The sequence below is a fragment of the Haliotis rubra genome, unplaced genomic scaffold (assembly GCF_003918875.1).
Source record: "Haliotis rubra isolate DU_JTF1 unplaced genomic scaffold, ASM391887v1 Scf88, whole genome shotgun sequence".
NCBI lineage: Eukaryota > Metazoa > Mollusca > Gastropoda > Lepetellida > Haliotidae > Haliotis > Haliotis rubra.
The window spans coordinates 1,444,998-1,464,585 of NW_025767612.1; the positions used below are offsets into that span (position 1 = coordinate 1,444,998).

Below are 19,588 nucleotides of genomic sequence, written 5' to 3' on the forward strand. Positions count from 1 at the left end.
AGGAACCTTATTTCGATCGGTGGTCAAATTACATCATTTTCTATGTCATGTCATGTCATGTCATCTAACGTCATGTCACATTTCAAGAAGACGGTAGCACGTGTCACAGTTACAAATTGCTACACGTAGAAGACACACAACCTTTGTTATTCTGTCTTTTCAAACATATACTTGAAACTAGTAAATATATCAATATATAACATTATATGAGGAAGAGGCGGTGCTCTACCCTAGTGGTTAAAGCGCTCGCTTGTCATGTTTAAGACCCGAGTTCGATTCCCCACATGTGTACAATGTGTGAAGCCCATTTCTGGCGTCTCCCGCCATGATATTGCTGTAATATTGCTAAAAGCGGCGTAAAACCAACTCACTCACTCTTATGAAGAAACATTGTCGTTATATGTGCACATCAGCATGTTCATTATAGTGTAGACATGCAAATAAGTGTTGTTCAGAAACTGAATATAAATATGTCTTTCCCAGGTGCATGCTGCCCTGCAAATTAGTTGTTTTACGCTCATTTAAATATATATAGAATCAGAGATAAAATCGTTTTCATATCCATTAAAGAAATCTCCATTTACGATTCCGACCATATCAAGAAACAAATATTATACAAGGCGTTACACTGACAAGACGAGAGGTGTCGGAAGCAACGTACGTGCCTACGGTTTCAGCCTGTATCTATATAGGGAACACATGGCTTTATACGCTGACATGTCTGCCGTCCACTCGTGGTCAATACATCTATCACCTTTTAGCCTACTTCACCCATACCACTTGTTGTATTCATTGAGACAAATTCCGTTTCGTAGGGTTACTGATCAAATGTTTTGAGCATTATTTTTAACTACATCTCAGACAAAAATTAAATGAGTGAGTGAGTTTAGTTTTTACGCCGCTTTGAGCAATAGTCCAGCAATATGACGGCGGGGGACACCAGAAATTGGCGTCACACATTGAACCCATGTAGGGAATCGAACCCGGGTCTTCGGCATAACAAGATAGCGCTTTAACCACTAAGTAAAAGTAACTAGATATAGATAGATATATGTATCAGCCATTTGAGTGCAAGCAAAGTACTTATTGTTTTTTGTTTGTTTATTTTTGTTTTTTGTTTATTGTTTTATGTTTTTGTTTGTTTTGGGTTTTGTTTTTTTGTCTGTTTGTCTGTTGTTTTGTTGCTTTTGCTTTGTATGTTGTTTGTGTTTTGCTTTGGATTTTTAGGGGGGTGGGCGGTGGGGGTGCGAGTTCAACCTAAATGAGTTAGGTTGTAATTATTATGGAGTAATACGCAAGGAGAATTCTGACAAACTAACTTAAAGACAACTATCATGAGCTGCATGGTTGCTTATTGCATTACAAAATGAGCACTTGTACTATTAAGTCTCTGTGTGGACATTGTAACGGTATTTTCAACTATGGAGATCTTCAGGTGTCTGGTATTCCGACAGCTGCTTATAGGTCGACCTCCATTGGAATGAGTGAGATGTGTTTAAACAGTATTCCAGTTAGGTCACAGTGTCTCGACTTGTTGTGAGATGAAGGGTAGCGTCAGTGATGTTTACCACCTTCGTGACATCCACGAGCGTGGTGCAGGCAATGCTAAAACCATAAAGAAGGTGGAATTCGAACTTTTAAACATAGGTACCTGACGTGTCCAAGGGACAGAACTCTTCCCAGAGAATTACAGCATGCTTTGGTCTGGGCGTTAAATGGTTCATACATGAACTGCAAATGACATTTTAATTGTGGTAAATGCACTGTGCTATGGCGAACATCACTACCATCCAAAATGACATTTTAATTGTGGTAAATGCACTGTGCTATGGCGAACATCACTACCATCCAAAATGACATTTTAATTGTGGTAAATGCACTGTGCTATGGCGAACATCACTACCATCCAAAATGATATTGTTGGTTCTTTTTTTTACTTTTAAAGTAAACGGATCCTACTCAAAATGTCAAATTAACAGCAGATAACTCAACAGCTAGGGCTTGTTTTGGCTCCACAACTCTCCCTGCATTAAAAAAACACTTGATCATCCAACATTGAATGCTGGTAACTTGGTTGTTACAACATTCGCTCGTCACACTGAAGACCGTACACTGTTGTGTGAAACCCATTTCTTGTGTGAAACCCATTTCTGATGTCACCTTTTGTGATATTGCTGGATTAAAGCGGCGTAAAAGCATTCTCCCCACATTCACCACCTCCACCCATTGATTTGTCTGTATGTCGTATTGGAGTTGTCTTTAAACGAAGCTTGTTCTTGAGGACTGTTAAGAACGGGTGTTATTTTGTTCTATATTTGTCACTAATAGTTTATGGGGCCTAGCTGGTGATTTACCATATGGCGTGACAATTACCCATGACACAGAAAATAGTGTGCATATTTATCGTATCGCTATATCAATGTATACATTTTCCAATTTTTTTTTAAATATGTTCAGGTGTTTACTAGACGAGAAATATTACAAAAGAACGTATTATTTTTCTCAAAATAATAATCATTCACCATTTCAGTTAGATTGCCATGCGTACTGGATTCTCTCTTATATATGCACTGCGCTCACGAGTAAATCTTAAATTCAACCTTATTTGCTTGATTATGTTCTCATCGTTATTTTATAATGGTTTGTACAGCTTAAATTTTACAAGAAGGTTCCACGTGTTAGACCTCAAAATCCTATGTATGTAAATAAAGTCCTCTTAAATATTGGTTTAATGGAACGTTCTATGGAAGATATCTCATCAATCTTGTCTCTAACAATTACAGCTTGCCCTACTCTAGTAGCTCTCTACGTCGTACATACACATGTCAGGTGTATAGCAAATGGGGGTTAACTGATAGACGTTAACCCACCAATACCCAGAAACATGACACTACAACATAAGGCATGGTATGGTGTTACTGTACGACCTCTATGATTAGATATATGAGATTAATGGATTGTGACGACTCATTCTGCACCGGGACACCTGCCATAACAAATGTCTGACCCTTTGGTTTATATGTCCACTGTACTTAGGTTATATGCAGATATAAGTCCGAATGTATATTCTCCTGTCACAGATTTACATATCAATGCCTGTCAAATGGATCTGATGAAACCATTCAAAGGATCTAAATTGTTTTATGGAAGTTAATATTTGATAATAACAAAACAAATGTGTGTAACAAATGGCAGACAGCGGAATTAGTCATGTTTATTAGGATAGGAAGAAAACCCATTATTTTTAATAGTTTGGAAGCTAGACCCAATCTACTCAGATTAAATTACCAAAATTGATGACCTGGTTTGGTACTCCATACAAATATAGATTGCTGCATTGCATATACATAACTGCTAAAAGACATATTCATCTATGTTTTGTAAACATAGCCAATCCAAGCTTAATTCATTTTATAACAACTTGAAAAGGTATTTTTATGGTTGAAAGATTTACAGACATCAACAACAACAACAACAATAAAAGATTGTAGTAAATATCGTGGTGTCCTCATATTACAATACTCATTTGAATATATTCAGTAAAATTGTTACTGATGTGTAAACCTGCAAGAACCATCTTAATCTGCTATGCACTTGGAATATCGGTTCTTGAATATATGTAACCATGGGATCAAAGAAAAGAAAATTCTTGCCTGGCATTTTAAACTTGCAACTGGGAATGTTTTTCTTCAAAAGCTAAGAAAGATGGACTGTGGATTATCGGTTCTTGAATATGTAACTTGCATGGAATCAAATTGAAAACATATTGCTTGGTATTATTTTTCTTCAAAAGCTTGGAAACATGCACTGTGATTGTCGGTTCTTGAATATGAGTGAGTGAGTATGGTTTTACGCCGCTTTTAGCTATATTCCAGCAATATCACTGCGGGGACACCAGAAATGGGCTCTTGAATATGAAACCATGGGATCAAACAAACGAAAATTCTTGCTTGGCATTTTAAACTTGCAACCGGGAATGTTTTTCTTCAAAAGCTAAGAAACATGTCGATGGGGTATTCCCTGTGTACATTCGTTTAATTTCAAAAACGATTATATTTGTGCCATTTGTAATACCAGGAATGAGTATTTATCATACAATGGATAGTGTTCTCGGCAGGATAAAGCCAACGGATATTTTCGGTATCCGTTGGGGTCATATACGGATATCGATGCAAATTAGAGAGGTCATATGCAAATTTCAGGGACTACTTTCACAGTGTAAACAAACATGGCGTCAAGCGTCGGCGGTCGTGTCCGGATTGACGGTCGTGGTTACGGTACTGTCAGTGCTTTGATCCCAGAAAGTTCATGCCTGGTTATGATAGATGGAATAGATTATAAAGCGAAGATAGAAATTCATAGGCTTACGAAGATACCAACATGAGTTCCCCGGCCGACTGTCAGTGTAAGCAAGAGAACGGCATAGGTGCACAATGTCACGTGAACATTAAAGCGTATTTTGTTGTTCGAAAGGTTAATTGAAGGTTTCTGAAGTTCCACGCGAGTTTGTTGTTATTTTTCAAACGTAAGCTAAGATTTGTTGACAACAATACGTGCTTTAGCATAAAGCTTACTGGGAACTAGATGACCTACCGCAGTCAACTGCGTGATCAGGAGAAAATTTATGTCACCGGGCTTGTGACGTGACGTATTTCTCCGCACATATTTGTGACGTCATATACATTCCACAAAGTTTAGTTTCATGATTTGTAGCGTTTCAAATCGCATTTCTTTAAATTATAAAGCAAAAATGACTTTGTATGATAAATAGGTTATCACACTCGTGTGTTTTGGGATGGTTAATATCCTGCATTAGGAATAAACACTATGTATTTAGCTCGCCAAGGTTCGCTAAATACAATGATTATTCCTAATGCAGGATATTAACCATCCCAAAACACACTCGCGTGATAACCTATATATCTGCGTGTGGCCATTTTCGGTTAGATATTCAAGTCAGTGTGCCATGCCTCGTGATATATGTATACATACAATAAGTAATGCTGTATACACATCCGAGAGGCAGACTCAAGTGATGAAGTAAGATGGATCTTGAGTCCCTCTGTCAGCCTCGTCACGAATATTGTGACAGGGTCTAAAATTATGTGTCCTTCCGGAATTACAAAGCCGTACACAAGGGTCATCAACGGCATAAATACTTCTCTCGTCATTTTCAGAAGAGCATGTCAACAATATTCCACGGGTCACCTGTCATACAATAGTCAAGGGGGGAACGTGTCATACACGGGTTAGCTTGATGTTCTTTCTCCGTAACCTCCAATTTACGGTCCTGTGACCAACCGTCTCCCCATAACCCCATCGTAATCCCTCCCCGTCCCTCCCGCTAGCTCATTCTTGATGAGAGGACGCGTAGACATGTGACGTCAAATTTAAGTGGATATTTGTCACACAGCCCCAACCGTCGGTACAGTCCCAAGCTTGACTAGTTGGCTACACGGGTCTCCTGGAGTAAGCATGGACCTTTGTATATGGACAAGCATCCTTCTGCTGGTATGTATGGACAATAAGTAATCTGTTATCAGTTGGCGTCGTTGATGCCGTGAATGTGAATATTTCATGATGTTGCTATTGCCGTACACTGCAAGACATTCATCTAAAGCCACATTTTGTTTCAAAACGAAGTGTGCACCAATCATAGGCTTTAAAAAAACCTTCACTTTCTGTTTGCTTTTCTTTCTTTGTTTGGTTTGGGTTGTTGTTTGTTTTCACTTTCTGTTTGCTTGTCTTTCTTCTTTTATGTTGTTTTTGTTTTTGTGCTTTTGTTTTGTTTACTTTTTTTGTGTTTTTACTGTTTTTTCATGGAGGGGGTAGGTGTAGGAAGGGAGGTCGAGGGAGAGCACGGAGAGTTCAGTTGTTGTTGATAGCTGCTCAATGTAACGTCCCAACCACAAGCCAGATGTCTATCTGGTTTGCCCCTATTACGTTTCCAGGAGTGCCACCACCATGCACACATACGTGAGTTTCACAACAGTGGCAAGCGTCTGAAATCTGCACCGCTTCCGTCTTTTCTCCCATATTGTACTGACGCCCTGGTACAACTTGAATGATAACCCACTCACTCATTAGTAGGTTTTGTAGTTGGAGGATAGTAGTTTCAGTTGCGAATAACCTATTTCGTCAATACGATCCATTGTATGATCAAGGTGATGACAATGTAACGCGATAAGAGTCCACACGTCGCAATTATGATCAATCACTCTACGCTTTCGACTTGAATACTCAAAATGATAATTAAGATATAATGCTTATGAACATTTCATATAGAACCACTATATCTGTCGTGACAAATTAAAAGTGAATCAATATCTGTTATCTTTCATGATTTGCGAATTCTTAGTGTTAATCATGACCATTAAGAGGCGGTGGGGTAGCCTAGTGGTTAAAGCATTCGCTCGTCACGCCGAAGGTCCGGGTTCGAATTCCCACATGGGTACAATGCGTGAAGCCTATTTCTGGTGTTCCCCCTCGTGATATTGCTGTAATATTGCTAAAAGGCGGTGTAAAACCAAACTCAGTCACTCATGACCGTTAACTGTTTGCTTGTTTCTTGTGACTGTGCCGCCCAGGGCCATGTTCTACTTATATGACATCAGTCATGTCAATCCCGTGATTGATATGACGAGCACCGGCCTGCGCTATCGACTACAGTAACACATTTAGGGAGACCAGCCGGTCCATTAAGGCGATTATTGAGATGACTAATGTTACTAAGGGACTATGATAGCACGGGACCCCCGTAGGCTTATAGCCGTTGGACATTTGCAATGACATCTTAATTAAATATTTCATAACAACATGTCCTACACGCTTCCTCTGATATATGTTCCTCTTACCCTATGCCATGTGTATAACAATGCGTTGCAGGGTTAACTATGGAATCCTGGAAGGGACGTTGTTGCGTTGTCGCTTTGTCGCGCTTTGGTTAATGTTGCCTCATTTTGCTTGTTTTGGGTAGGGCGACAACGCGGCAATGTCCCTTCCAGGATTCCAAAGTTAACATTTGTTTATAAGCAAAACACTGTGCATGTTATTTCCAGCTGTAGGCAATAAGACCTAGGCATTAAGTAATAGTATTAGAACAAGACGTTATTACAAACTGTAAATGAATGTTAGCGTGACAATAACGTTTAATGACATGAATAGGTATAGTTTTGAAAAAAAATAATTGAAAAACGTGCCATTCTACTATTCGTTTTAAATTCCACATAAACTAAGGAGCAAATATATCGAGGTTTTCCTTTTTTTCTTGTTTAGGCATTTTGTTTGTTTTTTGTTCATTGTCTCGTTGTTTATATTGATAGTTTTACCTTTGCCTGTTTAAAAGTCAATGTGTAAAATGAAGTCTAAGACTTGGCAATATTCTATAAACGTTAAAAGAAGAGACAGTGGTTCAATGCAGAGTGGAGTAAGAATTTGCAACAACCAACAATCTGCCTGTCTGTCTGTTCGTCCGTCCAAGCTGGACCGCAGATGAATTCCATGCCATGTATGAAGTCGTCATCGCATCCACCGAATGTGGTGGTGTGTGATTCTGTGCAAGGAGAGTCCTTGGATTGGTGACCATGGTTGGCAGCTTGACTCCTGTGAGTTTCCAGCACTTCAGGCTGCCCCACAACGAATGTAACACATGTGATCACAACAAGTGACAAAATTGCCTCTCTTCACCCAGCAGTGAATGTGTACCCGGTGGGATGGTTATGACTTCAGGTTCCAAATTGTATACTTTCCCTTTACGTCGAACATTCGAGCAGACCCAGAACAATATTTCAGCAACTCCATCATTTGAGTGATTCATAATGTAAAACATGCTTGTGATGTCGTCGAAATCATGTAGTGCCTGTAGTAGAAATTTCTTTATATCTTTATATTTTTCACACTCGAAGATTTTCATAAAAGAATTTTATTTTCCACCAGATATAATTTTAACACAGTGAAGGAGTGAGTGAACCATCCGTCATGCTATGATATACCATGCTTATGTGTTTGTTATTCTTATTTTTACTGCCGCGATGTCTATGAAATATATTATACTTCAAACACAAACGTCCTAGCCAGTGGAATGTTTTTCAAGGGCGAACACAAAGTTGTATATTCAGATGTCATGTATTGTGTCAACGGCAATGAATATACATACTCTAATGAATTCTGCCTAGCATAAACAGACATTTTCATCTTTCACTTTTTCTCAATTACATATTGATAAATACATGAGAATATAATGGATAACAACTCTTATATTCTTTGTCACGACATTTCAGAGCTACTTCTTGCAGTTCTTGATAGGCATTTAGAAGTTGGACGAACATGAATGCATGACACGTTTTGATGGATAAGAACTTCTATTTAATCTTCATACGACGTTTCAGAGCTAATTTGCCCGATGAAGGAGCCAGAATTAGCTCTGAAATGTCGTATAATGAATAAAAAGAAGTTGTTATCCATACGAAAGGGTCATGTAAGGCTACTTCTTGTTCCTACATCATCTGATGAAGTTCTGAAAACGTTGTGACAAAGAATAGAAGAAAAAAAATCATGAAAAGGCTCATGCATTTGTCTTCTTCCACTTTCTAAAAGACTACCAAATGCTAAATATATATGGCCTCAATTACTTGCCTTCCTAGATGTTTCCGTTCCTCCCGCTGGTATGTCTGTTGTAGACTTGTCTTGAGATGAAGGAAAACTAAATTCTTTGGATAGTCAACTTCTTTATTGCAACGAGTGCGTAGTTTCGGTGTAGGTACAAACACCGTTATCAAACAAGTTTGTCGCACTCATTGCAATAAAGAAGTTGACTATCCATAGAACTTAGTTTTTCTTCATCTTCACAACTTCTAAAATGCCTCTCAAAGAACTTGTCTTGAGATCCTATAACGAATACAATGGACACTAATTATCTGACCCGAAACCTCTTCCATCATAAACTTGAAATATACTTAATTCTTTTACCTGACTGTATATATATTATTTATGATATATTTATCTTTATAACTTTCTTTATATATTTCGACGTATGTATAAATATCGACCCGTTTAACTATCAACATGTCCTTTTTCGATATTCCTGTCTGACTGTATTTCATATATTTATGTAACTATTTACTAATGTACTGTACTGAAGGTCGACTACTTGAACTCCAGAAATTTCTGTTGGTCTGAAATCTAGCAAAATGTTAAGAAATAGCATAAAGCTTTGAGGCTGATGATATGTAATTATAGTTTCTTTGGCGTAGATGTTTGAAAACACACGCGAAGAAAATCAAATAAGGAGCAAACCCATGACCCATACTGAACATTTTACCACAGGACACCTATGCCATTGACAGTATCTTCCTGGAAAAACAAGTTGTGTTACACTGAAGCCTTGAACACTGGTCTGTTTACAAATTTACGAAATACATTTGGTTTTATATAACGGCTCTTAACAAAACTGTTCAACGTTTTAAGTGGTATGTAACTCGTCTTCAATACGTCATGTTTTCACCATAATTTGAAATATGACAGTTCTTATGGCTTGAGCTTGATTGTGTAAAATGGCTCGAGACTTATGTAAACGTTGACGACATAAATAATAGTTCGTGGCTTGTGAGATCCGGCATCCTCGACAAATATCCATCAACATCAACGCCAGCCATCAGTGTCACGACACTGTGCCAGAAAGGAGCGCGTTCTTGTGCCTCGGGAGATACTGTACACGTCCCTAAGTCCTTAAGATTATAGGCTTAGGGACCCCATACCCACAATTGAATATGGTTTATGGTTTAACAGATTATGTTATATTCTGAACATTTCAGTGTAATATATTGTCAAGGTAATTTGTTCAATGAATCGGAGTTAATTGTATTTATTCCAAACCCTGTTCTTTATCAACTTTCATAACATATAAGTTATAATTTCCACTTTTTACAGTTCATCCTTTATGGTTTGCACTCTGTCACTAACACAGTAACTGTTCATTTGCAGTTTCTGGTTTCTTTGTAGGTCAAATGTTAATTTATCAAGTGTCTGCTTGTCAGATTCGTTGACTTGTTAACGGCGTCTTCGACGTCGTCGTCATCATCATCATCAGCATCAGCATCATCAGTATCAGTAAGAGAAGTAGTGTAATCAGTTGATGTTTTACCTCATTTGACAGCTGATTAGCTTAATTTACATTTAGTTTACTTTGTTAACAAAACTCAGAACTGAGAAAATTTCGTATATATTTTATGTTTTATGATCTTTACCTATTCTTGCCCGCATTATTAATGTGCTTGTCTGTGAATGAACTGCCTGCTACAGGCAACGCAAGTTTAAATGCGAGCCCCATTCCTTCAGACGCTTGTCCATCATTCCTATGACAGACCTATGTGAGAGAAATAGGCCGAGCGTGTCACGATGTGCTAAACATAGTCTCATGCTACATTCATAGGCCATCTAAGTCACACTTAACGTTGCTGTTGTGTCTAGGTGCTTTACATATTTCTACATTTAGTATTTTTATAATCCCCCAAAAGGCGGAACTTAAAATCAAAATATTAATTCGGTGAAAATTGTTGGAAAACATACTGAAAGTGTTTAAATGAATTCCTTTTATGTTTTTTCTGATTAATCTTCATCGTGTAGGTTTTATTAGGATTATGGTATAATTTATTGCAAATGAATAAATGATTATGTAAAACTTTTTAACCTTTTACGTCAACGAACTAATACTCTCAGTTATCAATTAACATAATTCATTAATTCAATTATATTAATTAATCTCTGAGAGTAAGTCGATGCTCAAGTACAAATCTATGAACGTCGTTAACACTGTATATTTACTCATATATGGAAATCGCCTGTGGCACAATGTTATTCATGTAAAATACCATATACATTACGTCTTAAAGTCTCAAATCTAGGTAGTCTCTAGGAGCATTCGTGAGGAAATCATTGTAATTTCGAGAGCTGTTTTCACGATAACGCTATATGTTTAATTGTACTGGGATTGTACGTTTAAACGTTATGTATTAGGGCTAGTTCTCAAAAGACATTCATGCCAAGCAATATTCCGCCTTCTCCATCTGTTTTAAGTACAATCGTCGATTGCCCGTCATTCCAAGTCGACTTATAACATATGTTATATTTAGGATTACACATTTTTCTGTAATATATATGTTACATTTGAACACATTCTAAATGACATTGTGTATTCATACTCAAAAGTTGTTGGATTTGGCCTGCAATCGTCAAGGCCTATAAACAGTACTCACACTTTGCTAAGGATCACACAATTTCACAACATTACTTAAACACAGATTTATAATTTGAAAATGTATTCATTTAAAACTGGGTAAATAATGATAGGGTAACCCCTTTTTAGGCAAACATTCAATTTAATCTAACCTTATGCACCTGATTGGTGAGTAACCATAGATATGGTTTTCATGGCACCATTAAACCATTTTGAAATCATGGAAGGAGTCATTGACAAGTACACAACACCTGTCAATAGCAGGTAAGGGATCCACAAGATGAAATGACATACTGAAACCTAGGATCAATGCTTACAACAGGCTTAGATATTTAATAGAAATTTGACCCCACATCATAGTTTTCTTTTGAATCAATGATTTGATCCTTAGCAAAATGTGAATAGTACATAATGTTTTCAGAAAGATTTATAGTAGTGGTGTAGTCGACATTTCCAAATATGAAGCCTCAGTGTCAAATGTCCGAGGCAATCCCACATTCTGACTTGTACCATGATGTATCCCCGTGTTGGTAACGTGAGTTATGGTAATGGGAAGGAATTCTTTGCTTACATTGCGTTGATAAGGTGTGATAATGAAGGAATATGATGAACGGTGAAGAATGGTACCAGACACCAGAATATGTTAATGACTATAAGGTCGAGCATAATTAGAAATAGGAAAATAGTATCCCATCGTGTGGTGTGAACAGGTTGGGCATAAGATTTGCCAAACTATTCCGAGTAGTCATTTTAGGTTTCAGTTAAAACGGAGTCGATCTGAGATTGAGTTCAGAGTTAACTGTCGACTGCGACCACTGCATGTTATGCCATGCGGTCCTACATTTTCTTCTGCATTTAATAAAAATCACCACTTTGCAATAAATAGATGTTAAAATAACCATTAGTCTGTGGAAACAGAGTTCTTTGGGCGTAAAGGTTACAAAAGACCAAAATGTTTTCAATGGACTCTAAACAATAATTAGGCTCATAGCAACTATTACCTTTCAGCAGCCACAAAAACACAAAAATGACCAGCTCCTTTTTGAGAACAGGAAGCTGAACACACCAACACCAGTTCCGCACCAAATGTCCCCATCTTGAAAATCTCCCTGGTCACTTTCAACATAAGTCATCATGTTAAACAAAGACAGCACTTAATGTTGGAAAACATGGTCAGTTTTCACAACAGGATGAAGGTATATTTGGAAAAATTGATATCATACCCAAAAAAATTCATCCAATTACAGCTGTGAGATGTCTCAGTCTGCAGTGAAGGTTCCTTGTGAAACCCTTATTTGGTTTAGTAGAACCTGAACTACAAACAGTGATGCTGAGTGTCACAGTGGTGAGATATTTTTTTCCGTAAAAGAGTTAGAGTGTCCTCCACTTAGCATATGTCACGCACATAATTCTATGCCGTTGCTTGAGGTTGTGTGAAAACCTATGTTTCGGCCATACCATGTGATACCATCGCTCATAGTGTTGATCATTGATAGGCAACGTGCCGTATTAAGTACCTCCCCAGAATGGACACCATGAATGACTTAAACCAGACCTCTGAGGGTGAAAAGCATAGCTGTGAAGTCAAATGTATGTTTGCGTGAAATTTGAAAAAAAATATATACATAACGACTTACCAGGCCTCTGATCGTTAAAACATATCTATTGAGCCAAATGTGTGGTTGCGTGGAATTTAATAATGTACTTAAAGACTTAATCAGACTTGCTATCGTTAAATGATATATATTAAGCCAAATGTATGTTTGCATGAAATTTGAAAAAAAGTACATAAAGACTTAACCAGGCCCGTGATCGTTAAAAATATCTATAAACCTAAATGCATGTTTACGTGAAATTTGAAAAATATTTACATAAAGACTTAACCAGGTTTGTGGTCGTTCAAACATATCTGTTGAGCCAAATATATGTTTGCGTGAAGTTTGAATAAACTTTACATATAAGACTTAGCCAGGCATGTGATTGTTACGAACATAGCTACAAAGCCAAATGTGTGTTTACGTGAAATTGTAATATAATGTACATACTTCGAAGTACAAAGTAAACAACTGTGGAATGTTGACGTATGCGGGTCAACTTCCGGTACATGCGTGTAATGACTTCAGTTGATTCCTGGGAAGAAATAGCTTCCTAATAACTATAAATATCTAATAATGAGTTGATTCTAATTCTGATCAAACCATCAATAAATCCTATACTCAGTCATTGCATACCATGATTAGGTCCGTTCCTGTAATTTTTAAAATGATCTTGAACGTCCTAAGGAATCACTTTCGGCAGATGATCGAAAGGCGTTGATGTATTGATTTTGCTGTGAAGCCGTCTTTCACAGAGCTTCATGCACTCAAGTATTTTGAATATAGATTGCTTGAGCTTTTTAAAACAAACACTTCTTTTTTCTTTTGCAGGGGACGGTTGATGCCATGTTCAACATGCCCGCCAACTTTCCCATGCCACAGGGTTATCCGTGCGATGTTCTGGTGCGTAAAACACAATCATTTCACTGGTGACATATATAACTGAATGTGTACTCTCATATCGTGGTACGTCAAACACAATCATTTCACTGGTTACATATCTAACTGAAAGTATGCTCTCATATCGCGGTACGTCAAACACAATCATTTCACTGGTTACATATCTAACTGAATGTATGCTCTCATATCGCGGTACGTCAAACACAATCATTTCACTGGTGACATATATAACTGAATGTATGCTCTCATATCGCGGTACGTCAAACACAATCATTTCACTGGTGACATATCTAACTGAATGTACGCTCTCATATCGTGGTACGTCAAACACAATCATTTCACTGGTGACATATCTAACTGAATGTATGCTCTCATATCGTGGTACGTCAAACACAATCATTTCACTGGTGACATATCTAACTGAATGTATGCTCTCATATCGTGGTACGTCAAACACAATCATTTCACTGGTGACATATATAACTGAATGTATGCTCTCATATCGCGGTACGTCAAACACAATCATTTCACTGGTGACATATATAACTGAATGTATGCTCTCATATCGTGGTACGTCAAACACAATCATTTCACTGGTGACATATCTAACTGAATGTATGCTCTCATATCGTGGTACGTCAAACACAATCATTTCACTGGTGACATCTGTCACACAATCATTACCTTGGGAGCCTATATAAATGGGTGACGTTGCACAAAACGATGTCAACGCTAAGGTGATCCAAACTCCAATACCTAAACATAGACTTACGACTTACATATGTTGTTTTACACAACGGCACCCTGATTGTTGAATTCTCATGTCAAGGTACATTAAACACTGGTACCCGGTAAAACAGGACGTTTACATAAACACGTCATTATGATATTGTCGTAAAATGGATGAGATTATGTATGATGAGTGAAAAATATTTATTAATCGTATCATGATCGTATTGTCATAAAATTTGAGTGTTCTTCCTCTTATCGGACAGGACAAGCAGTGCCCAGGAGACATGGTGTGCCGAATGGTGGCAACCAACTGTTTCAATCCACCCTGTGAAGCTGTAATGGCGTGCATCGGTAAGTCGATATGCTTAGTTTTGTTTGTTTCTGCAGAAGCCTTCAGCTGATGCTGAAACAGTATTTACGTCATAAAATCAGGCGAACAGGGCCCTCATCCTACTTCCCACCGATAGCTGTGAGAAAACAAGTTGCCAAAACGAGTTAGTAAATATATGTGCTTTAACCACATACTTTCTACAATAAGCATTTGCATAAAGCGTGTTAAAGGTATCGATGGCCTTTTTTCTGGACTTGAGGATCGTCAACACTTCAACACCTGGAAAGATACGATATAAAGTAGATTATTGTGTTTACGAGAAGTAACTTCGACATTCTGTAGTCCGTTTGATTATGCTAGTTTGACAGTAAATGTTGTACATATTAAGATGTAACATCAATTGAACAGGGGCGGTGGGGTAGCCTAGTGGTTAAAGCGTTCGCTCGTCACGCCGAAGACCCGGGTTCGATTCCCAAAATGGGTACAATGTGTGAAGTCTATTTCTGGTGTCCCCCGCCGTGATATTGCTGGAATATTGTTAAAAGCGGCGTAAAACCATACTCATTCACTCCCCTCTCAAGTGAATGATTTTTAATGCTAGTTTCTGCACGCATATATAGCACTTGGAATATACACGTTAAACAGTTCCGTATTAATCCTTGAGTACATGTATTACACTGTGTGCCTGCTGTGTTAACCAGACCCTCCCCCGTCGACCCACGCGGCTTGTCAGTCCGGGTTCCCCTTGGTGGCCGCTGACCGGCGGAGGGAGATAACCTGCACCCCAGGGGGTATGCAGTGTCCGAAGGAGTCCTCGTGCGCCTTTGACCCCTCCGAAAACCTCGCCGTGTGCTGCTGGAAAGGTATGTTATTTGGCATGTTTTAATCACTTACTTCACTAAATGCCACAACTGTTGATACAGACCGCCGCCATATAGCTGGAATATTGCTGAGTGCGGCGTAAAACTAAACTCACTCACTCACAACTGTTGAATAAAACTTAAATCGACAATTCAACCATGAAAACAACTCAACATAGGTTATTATGTTACGAAACAATGGGTATTAATTATCATTACATGCAGGATTCGTTTGTATTGTATCAAAATGAACATGATTTCATTGGTTCGTTTAACTTAATATAATTTCTTTTCTACCTATAAAATCAACTAAAAATCCGTAAAACGTGAGAAACTCACGAACAGATTTATCTTACTATAATTAACGAACCACCGGTCCAGTTTATTTTGAATGTAATGTCGCTAATTTAACATATTTTGTATTGGAAAATCAACCATATGATAAAAGCAACTGAGGGGTATAGTTTCTATTGCTCCTCTTCTTGAACGATGTGTCAGTGATAATTGTATCATCATCATCATCTTCTTCTATTATTCATGATAGTGCTCTGTATTATATGCCTCTGAATTTGATATAACACATTGTTTACAGTTTTAATTTAAAAAATCAATGTGAAACCATTTAATGAGAATTGGAAAGTGAAAAATGTAATACCCCTAATATCCATACTGGTTCAAGTCTTCTTCTAATCAATTGCGAGTGAATGAGTTAGCGAGCTGGCCTTGACGCCATTTTAAACAAATGACAGCTTGTCAACTTTACGTTGAGAGAATCCCTACTTGATGCAGTCCGTTGCAAGAGGACCCGTGAAGGCCCGGGTTAGAACATTGATCTTCAGTAACCCATGCTTGTCGCAAGAGGCGACTAACGGGATCGGATGGTCAGGCTCGCTGACTTGGTTGAAACATGTAATCGGTTCCCAATTGCGCAGATCGATGCTCATGTTGTTGATCACTGGATTGTCTGGTCCAGATTCGATTATTTACAGACCGCCGCCATATAGCTGGAATATTGCTGAGTGCGGCGTAAAGCTAAACTCACTAACTCACGTTGCAAGAAGCTTCTCTCGACAGATATCTGTTATTCCATGTTGCAGTGTACAAAAAAGGGCAGTGCCCAAAGCCCACGGGTCCGGGGTTCTGTGCTAGGCTGTGTCAGGACGACGGTGCTTGTCCTGGAGACCAGAAATGCTGCAGCAACGGATGTGGAACGCAGTGCATGGATCGTATGTCCCTCGTCCCTGGCAATAAACCTGGCAGCTGCCCCATGATGCCACCTACAATAAATGGCCCCTGTACCCAGATGTGCATTGGGGATTTCATGTGTGCAGGCATGATGAAGTGTTGTCCAAGTTCGTGTGGTCGTACCTGTGTCAATACACAACCTGGGTTACCCGGAATGACGCCTCAAGGAAATCTTCCTCCAGGTCGATCTCAGAACTTCCTTGGACGTCTTCAATCCCTGTTCAATACTAACAATCCGGGAGGAGTAATCCCACCTTCCCAAATGGATTCATTTTTCAGCTCTGTGAATTCTCCCTCTGGTCAGTCATCATGGCAACAACAGCAAAATTCCAACATAATGCAGACACCGAGTCAATCTGGATCAATGCAACAAAACCAAAGGCCAGTGATACCTGGAATGCAATCGGGTTTTGGTCAAGGTATGGCAAATAACCCTCAATCTTCACAGTCAGGGTATTCACCAGCACCTTCACCAGGGTATCCAAACAACATGCAAAAAGGATATCCAGCTGGATTTAAACAGGGTTTTCCAGCATCCCAACAGGGATATCAAACAGGATCTAAACCAGGATATCCAGCAAGGTCTCAGCCCGGGTTCCCTTCAAGAACTCAGTCCGGATTCCCTGCAGGATCTCAATCTGGATTCCCTGCAAATTCTCAGACTGGACCTCCGACTATTGCTCCACAAGGGTTCCAAAGTAGAAGTCCAACAGATTTTCCGTCAGGGACTCAACGAGGTTTTCCAATGCAATCGCAGCCTATGTTCCCACCAGGATCCCAGCCAGGCTATAAAACACTATCTCAAGAAGGAGTTCAAAACAGATCCATGTTCTCGCCGATGGGATTCCTCGGCGCTCAGGTAGGAACAAGATCTCAACCGACGTTCCCGTATCCAAACAACTTTCAACAAGGCGTCTTAAGACCGCCTCAGCAGGGATTTACACAGCCACCCCAGAACGTTGTTCAAGGGATTCAGCCTCCTGGTCCTTTTCCAAACACAGGGTCTCAGTCGGGAATACAAACAGCCGCGTCTTCAGGTCTCCAGCAAACAAATCGATTCGCACCCCAAACAGTAAGCAATTCAGGAAATACAAAACTACCCGGAATTACAATCCAACAACCTTCAATACCCAAACCGGCAGAGCCAACATTCTTAATAGACATTCAACCACCTTCCAACCTGGACCAGCAGATTGCACTTCAGACTGCCCTAGAAAGCATCATGGCAAAAAACCGTCAGTCAACTGAACCAAGCCAACCTTCTACAACTGTACAGACAACAGAACAACCAACACAACCACCAACTGAATCATCGACAGAACTACCAACCACTCAAACCACTGAATCAGCGCCAACATCAACAATTACAGCAGATCCCCCACAACCCACAGGTGCAGGTGAATGGTCGCCCCAGACCAGCAGCACAGCTGTTGATATAACAGATACCAGCACATCTACAGCTGATCCTGCAACGACGTCCACCAGTTCCCAGATCGAGACAACAAGTGAGCCTACCCAAGCAGCATCATCACAGAACAGTCCACCTCAGGCCAGTTCTGCTGAACCTATGCCAATATCTCAAGTAACTCAGCCAGATGTGCCATCGACAAGCTTAACGTCTATACCACAGGGCGGTGGGTCCCCTAAACCAGGCACTTGCCCTTTAATGTCTGCCGTGGGAACATGTAAGAATACTTGCATGGTCGATACGAACTGTTTGGCCAATTACAAATGTTGCAACATTGGACCATGCACCGTTTGCATGTACCCTGAAATGGTCCCAAAGACCTGCAGTTGGGAAAAGAGGATGCTGGGTGGATGTTAGACACCACATGTATAAGGACCGATCTGGTTGACCCTGGTGTCAAGTGCAAGTTTGGGTTTGTTTTTGGTATACACTCTTATCCAATAACATGAATATATCACGTATGCACACATAACACGCGTTGATGTCACTGTCCGTTGTTGAGGGAATATATGGGCTGTTTCTTTCATTTCGTGCACTGCTATGGACATGCCTTTGCTACTATTAGGACAACTTAGTTTGATGATTCAGAATGGCATATTTCGATATTGGGCCTGTATACTTTCTCGAATGATATCATCAACATTTCCAGAAGATGATTGTTACTGGAATAACATCCACAACGTTAAGCTAGCCAAATGAAACATTCTGGGGTCAAGGCATTCGTTATAGTCAAGACATTTTACGTGCCAGGGTGACACATGTCACTCAGACATGTCATGCAGGTTTTCATATTCGTGACTTTGACTTTTATATATTCATGAGATATGAAGAAGAACTGTATAGTCCGTGATATACAATCTCTGAATGACAATAAAATGTAAATAAATGTTCGTGAGTGACTTTGTGCCATGTTTATGCGAGTGTTCTAGTGACTACCACCTATACTAGGAAACTAGTGGAAAATAACTACAAATGAAAAGTCAAAGGGATATGGTTAACTCAATTGATTACAATTTAACACATGAGATATTCAGTCAGAAAATGGGGACACACGGACTGCGTGACAGCTAGCATTACACTGGTGACCCGTGAAGATCCGGGTTAGAATTGGTCTTCAGTAACCCGTACTTGTCGTAAGAGGCGACTAACGGTACCGGGGGATCAGGCTCGCTGACTTGGTCGACACATGTCATCCTATCCCAATTGTGTAGATCGATGCTCATG

General features: G+C 39.2%; 1 protein-coding gene across 1 annotated transcript; it reads left to right on the plus strand.

Moving 5' to 3' along the window:
* The first annotated feature begins 5,424 nt into the window (after window positions 1-5,424).
* On the plus strand, window positions 5,425-19,254 carry LOC124263375 (mucin-5AC-like). The gene is made up of 5 exons (XM_046697988.1): window positions 5,425-5,511; window positions 13,660-13,731; window positions 14,724-14,811; window positions 15,493-15,654; window positions 16,749-19,254. Exons 1-5 carry the CDS (start codon window positions 5,476-5,478, stop codon window positions 18,719-18,721), a joined length of 2,331 nt encoding a protein of 776 aa, XP_046553944.1. The 5' UTR covers window positions 5,425-5,475; the 3' UTR covers window positions 18,722-19,254.
* Window positions 19,255-19,588: the final 334 nt, after the last annotated feature.

Excerpts from the sequence above, each read along its gene's own strand:
- LOC124263375 (XM_046697988.1), top strand. The coding sequence starts at position 5,476 with ATGGACCTTTGTATATGGACAAGCATCCTTCTGCTG. Across the intron at positions 5,512-13,659 it reads GGACAAGCATCCTTCTGCTG|GGGACGGTTGATGCCATGTT; the intron begins GTATGTATGGAC and ends TTTCTTTTGCAG. Across the intron at positions 15,655-16,748 it reads CGCCGTGTGCTGCTGGAAAG|TGTACAAAAAAGGGCAGTGC; the intron begins GTATGTTATTTG and ends TCCATGTTGCAG.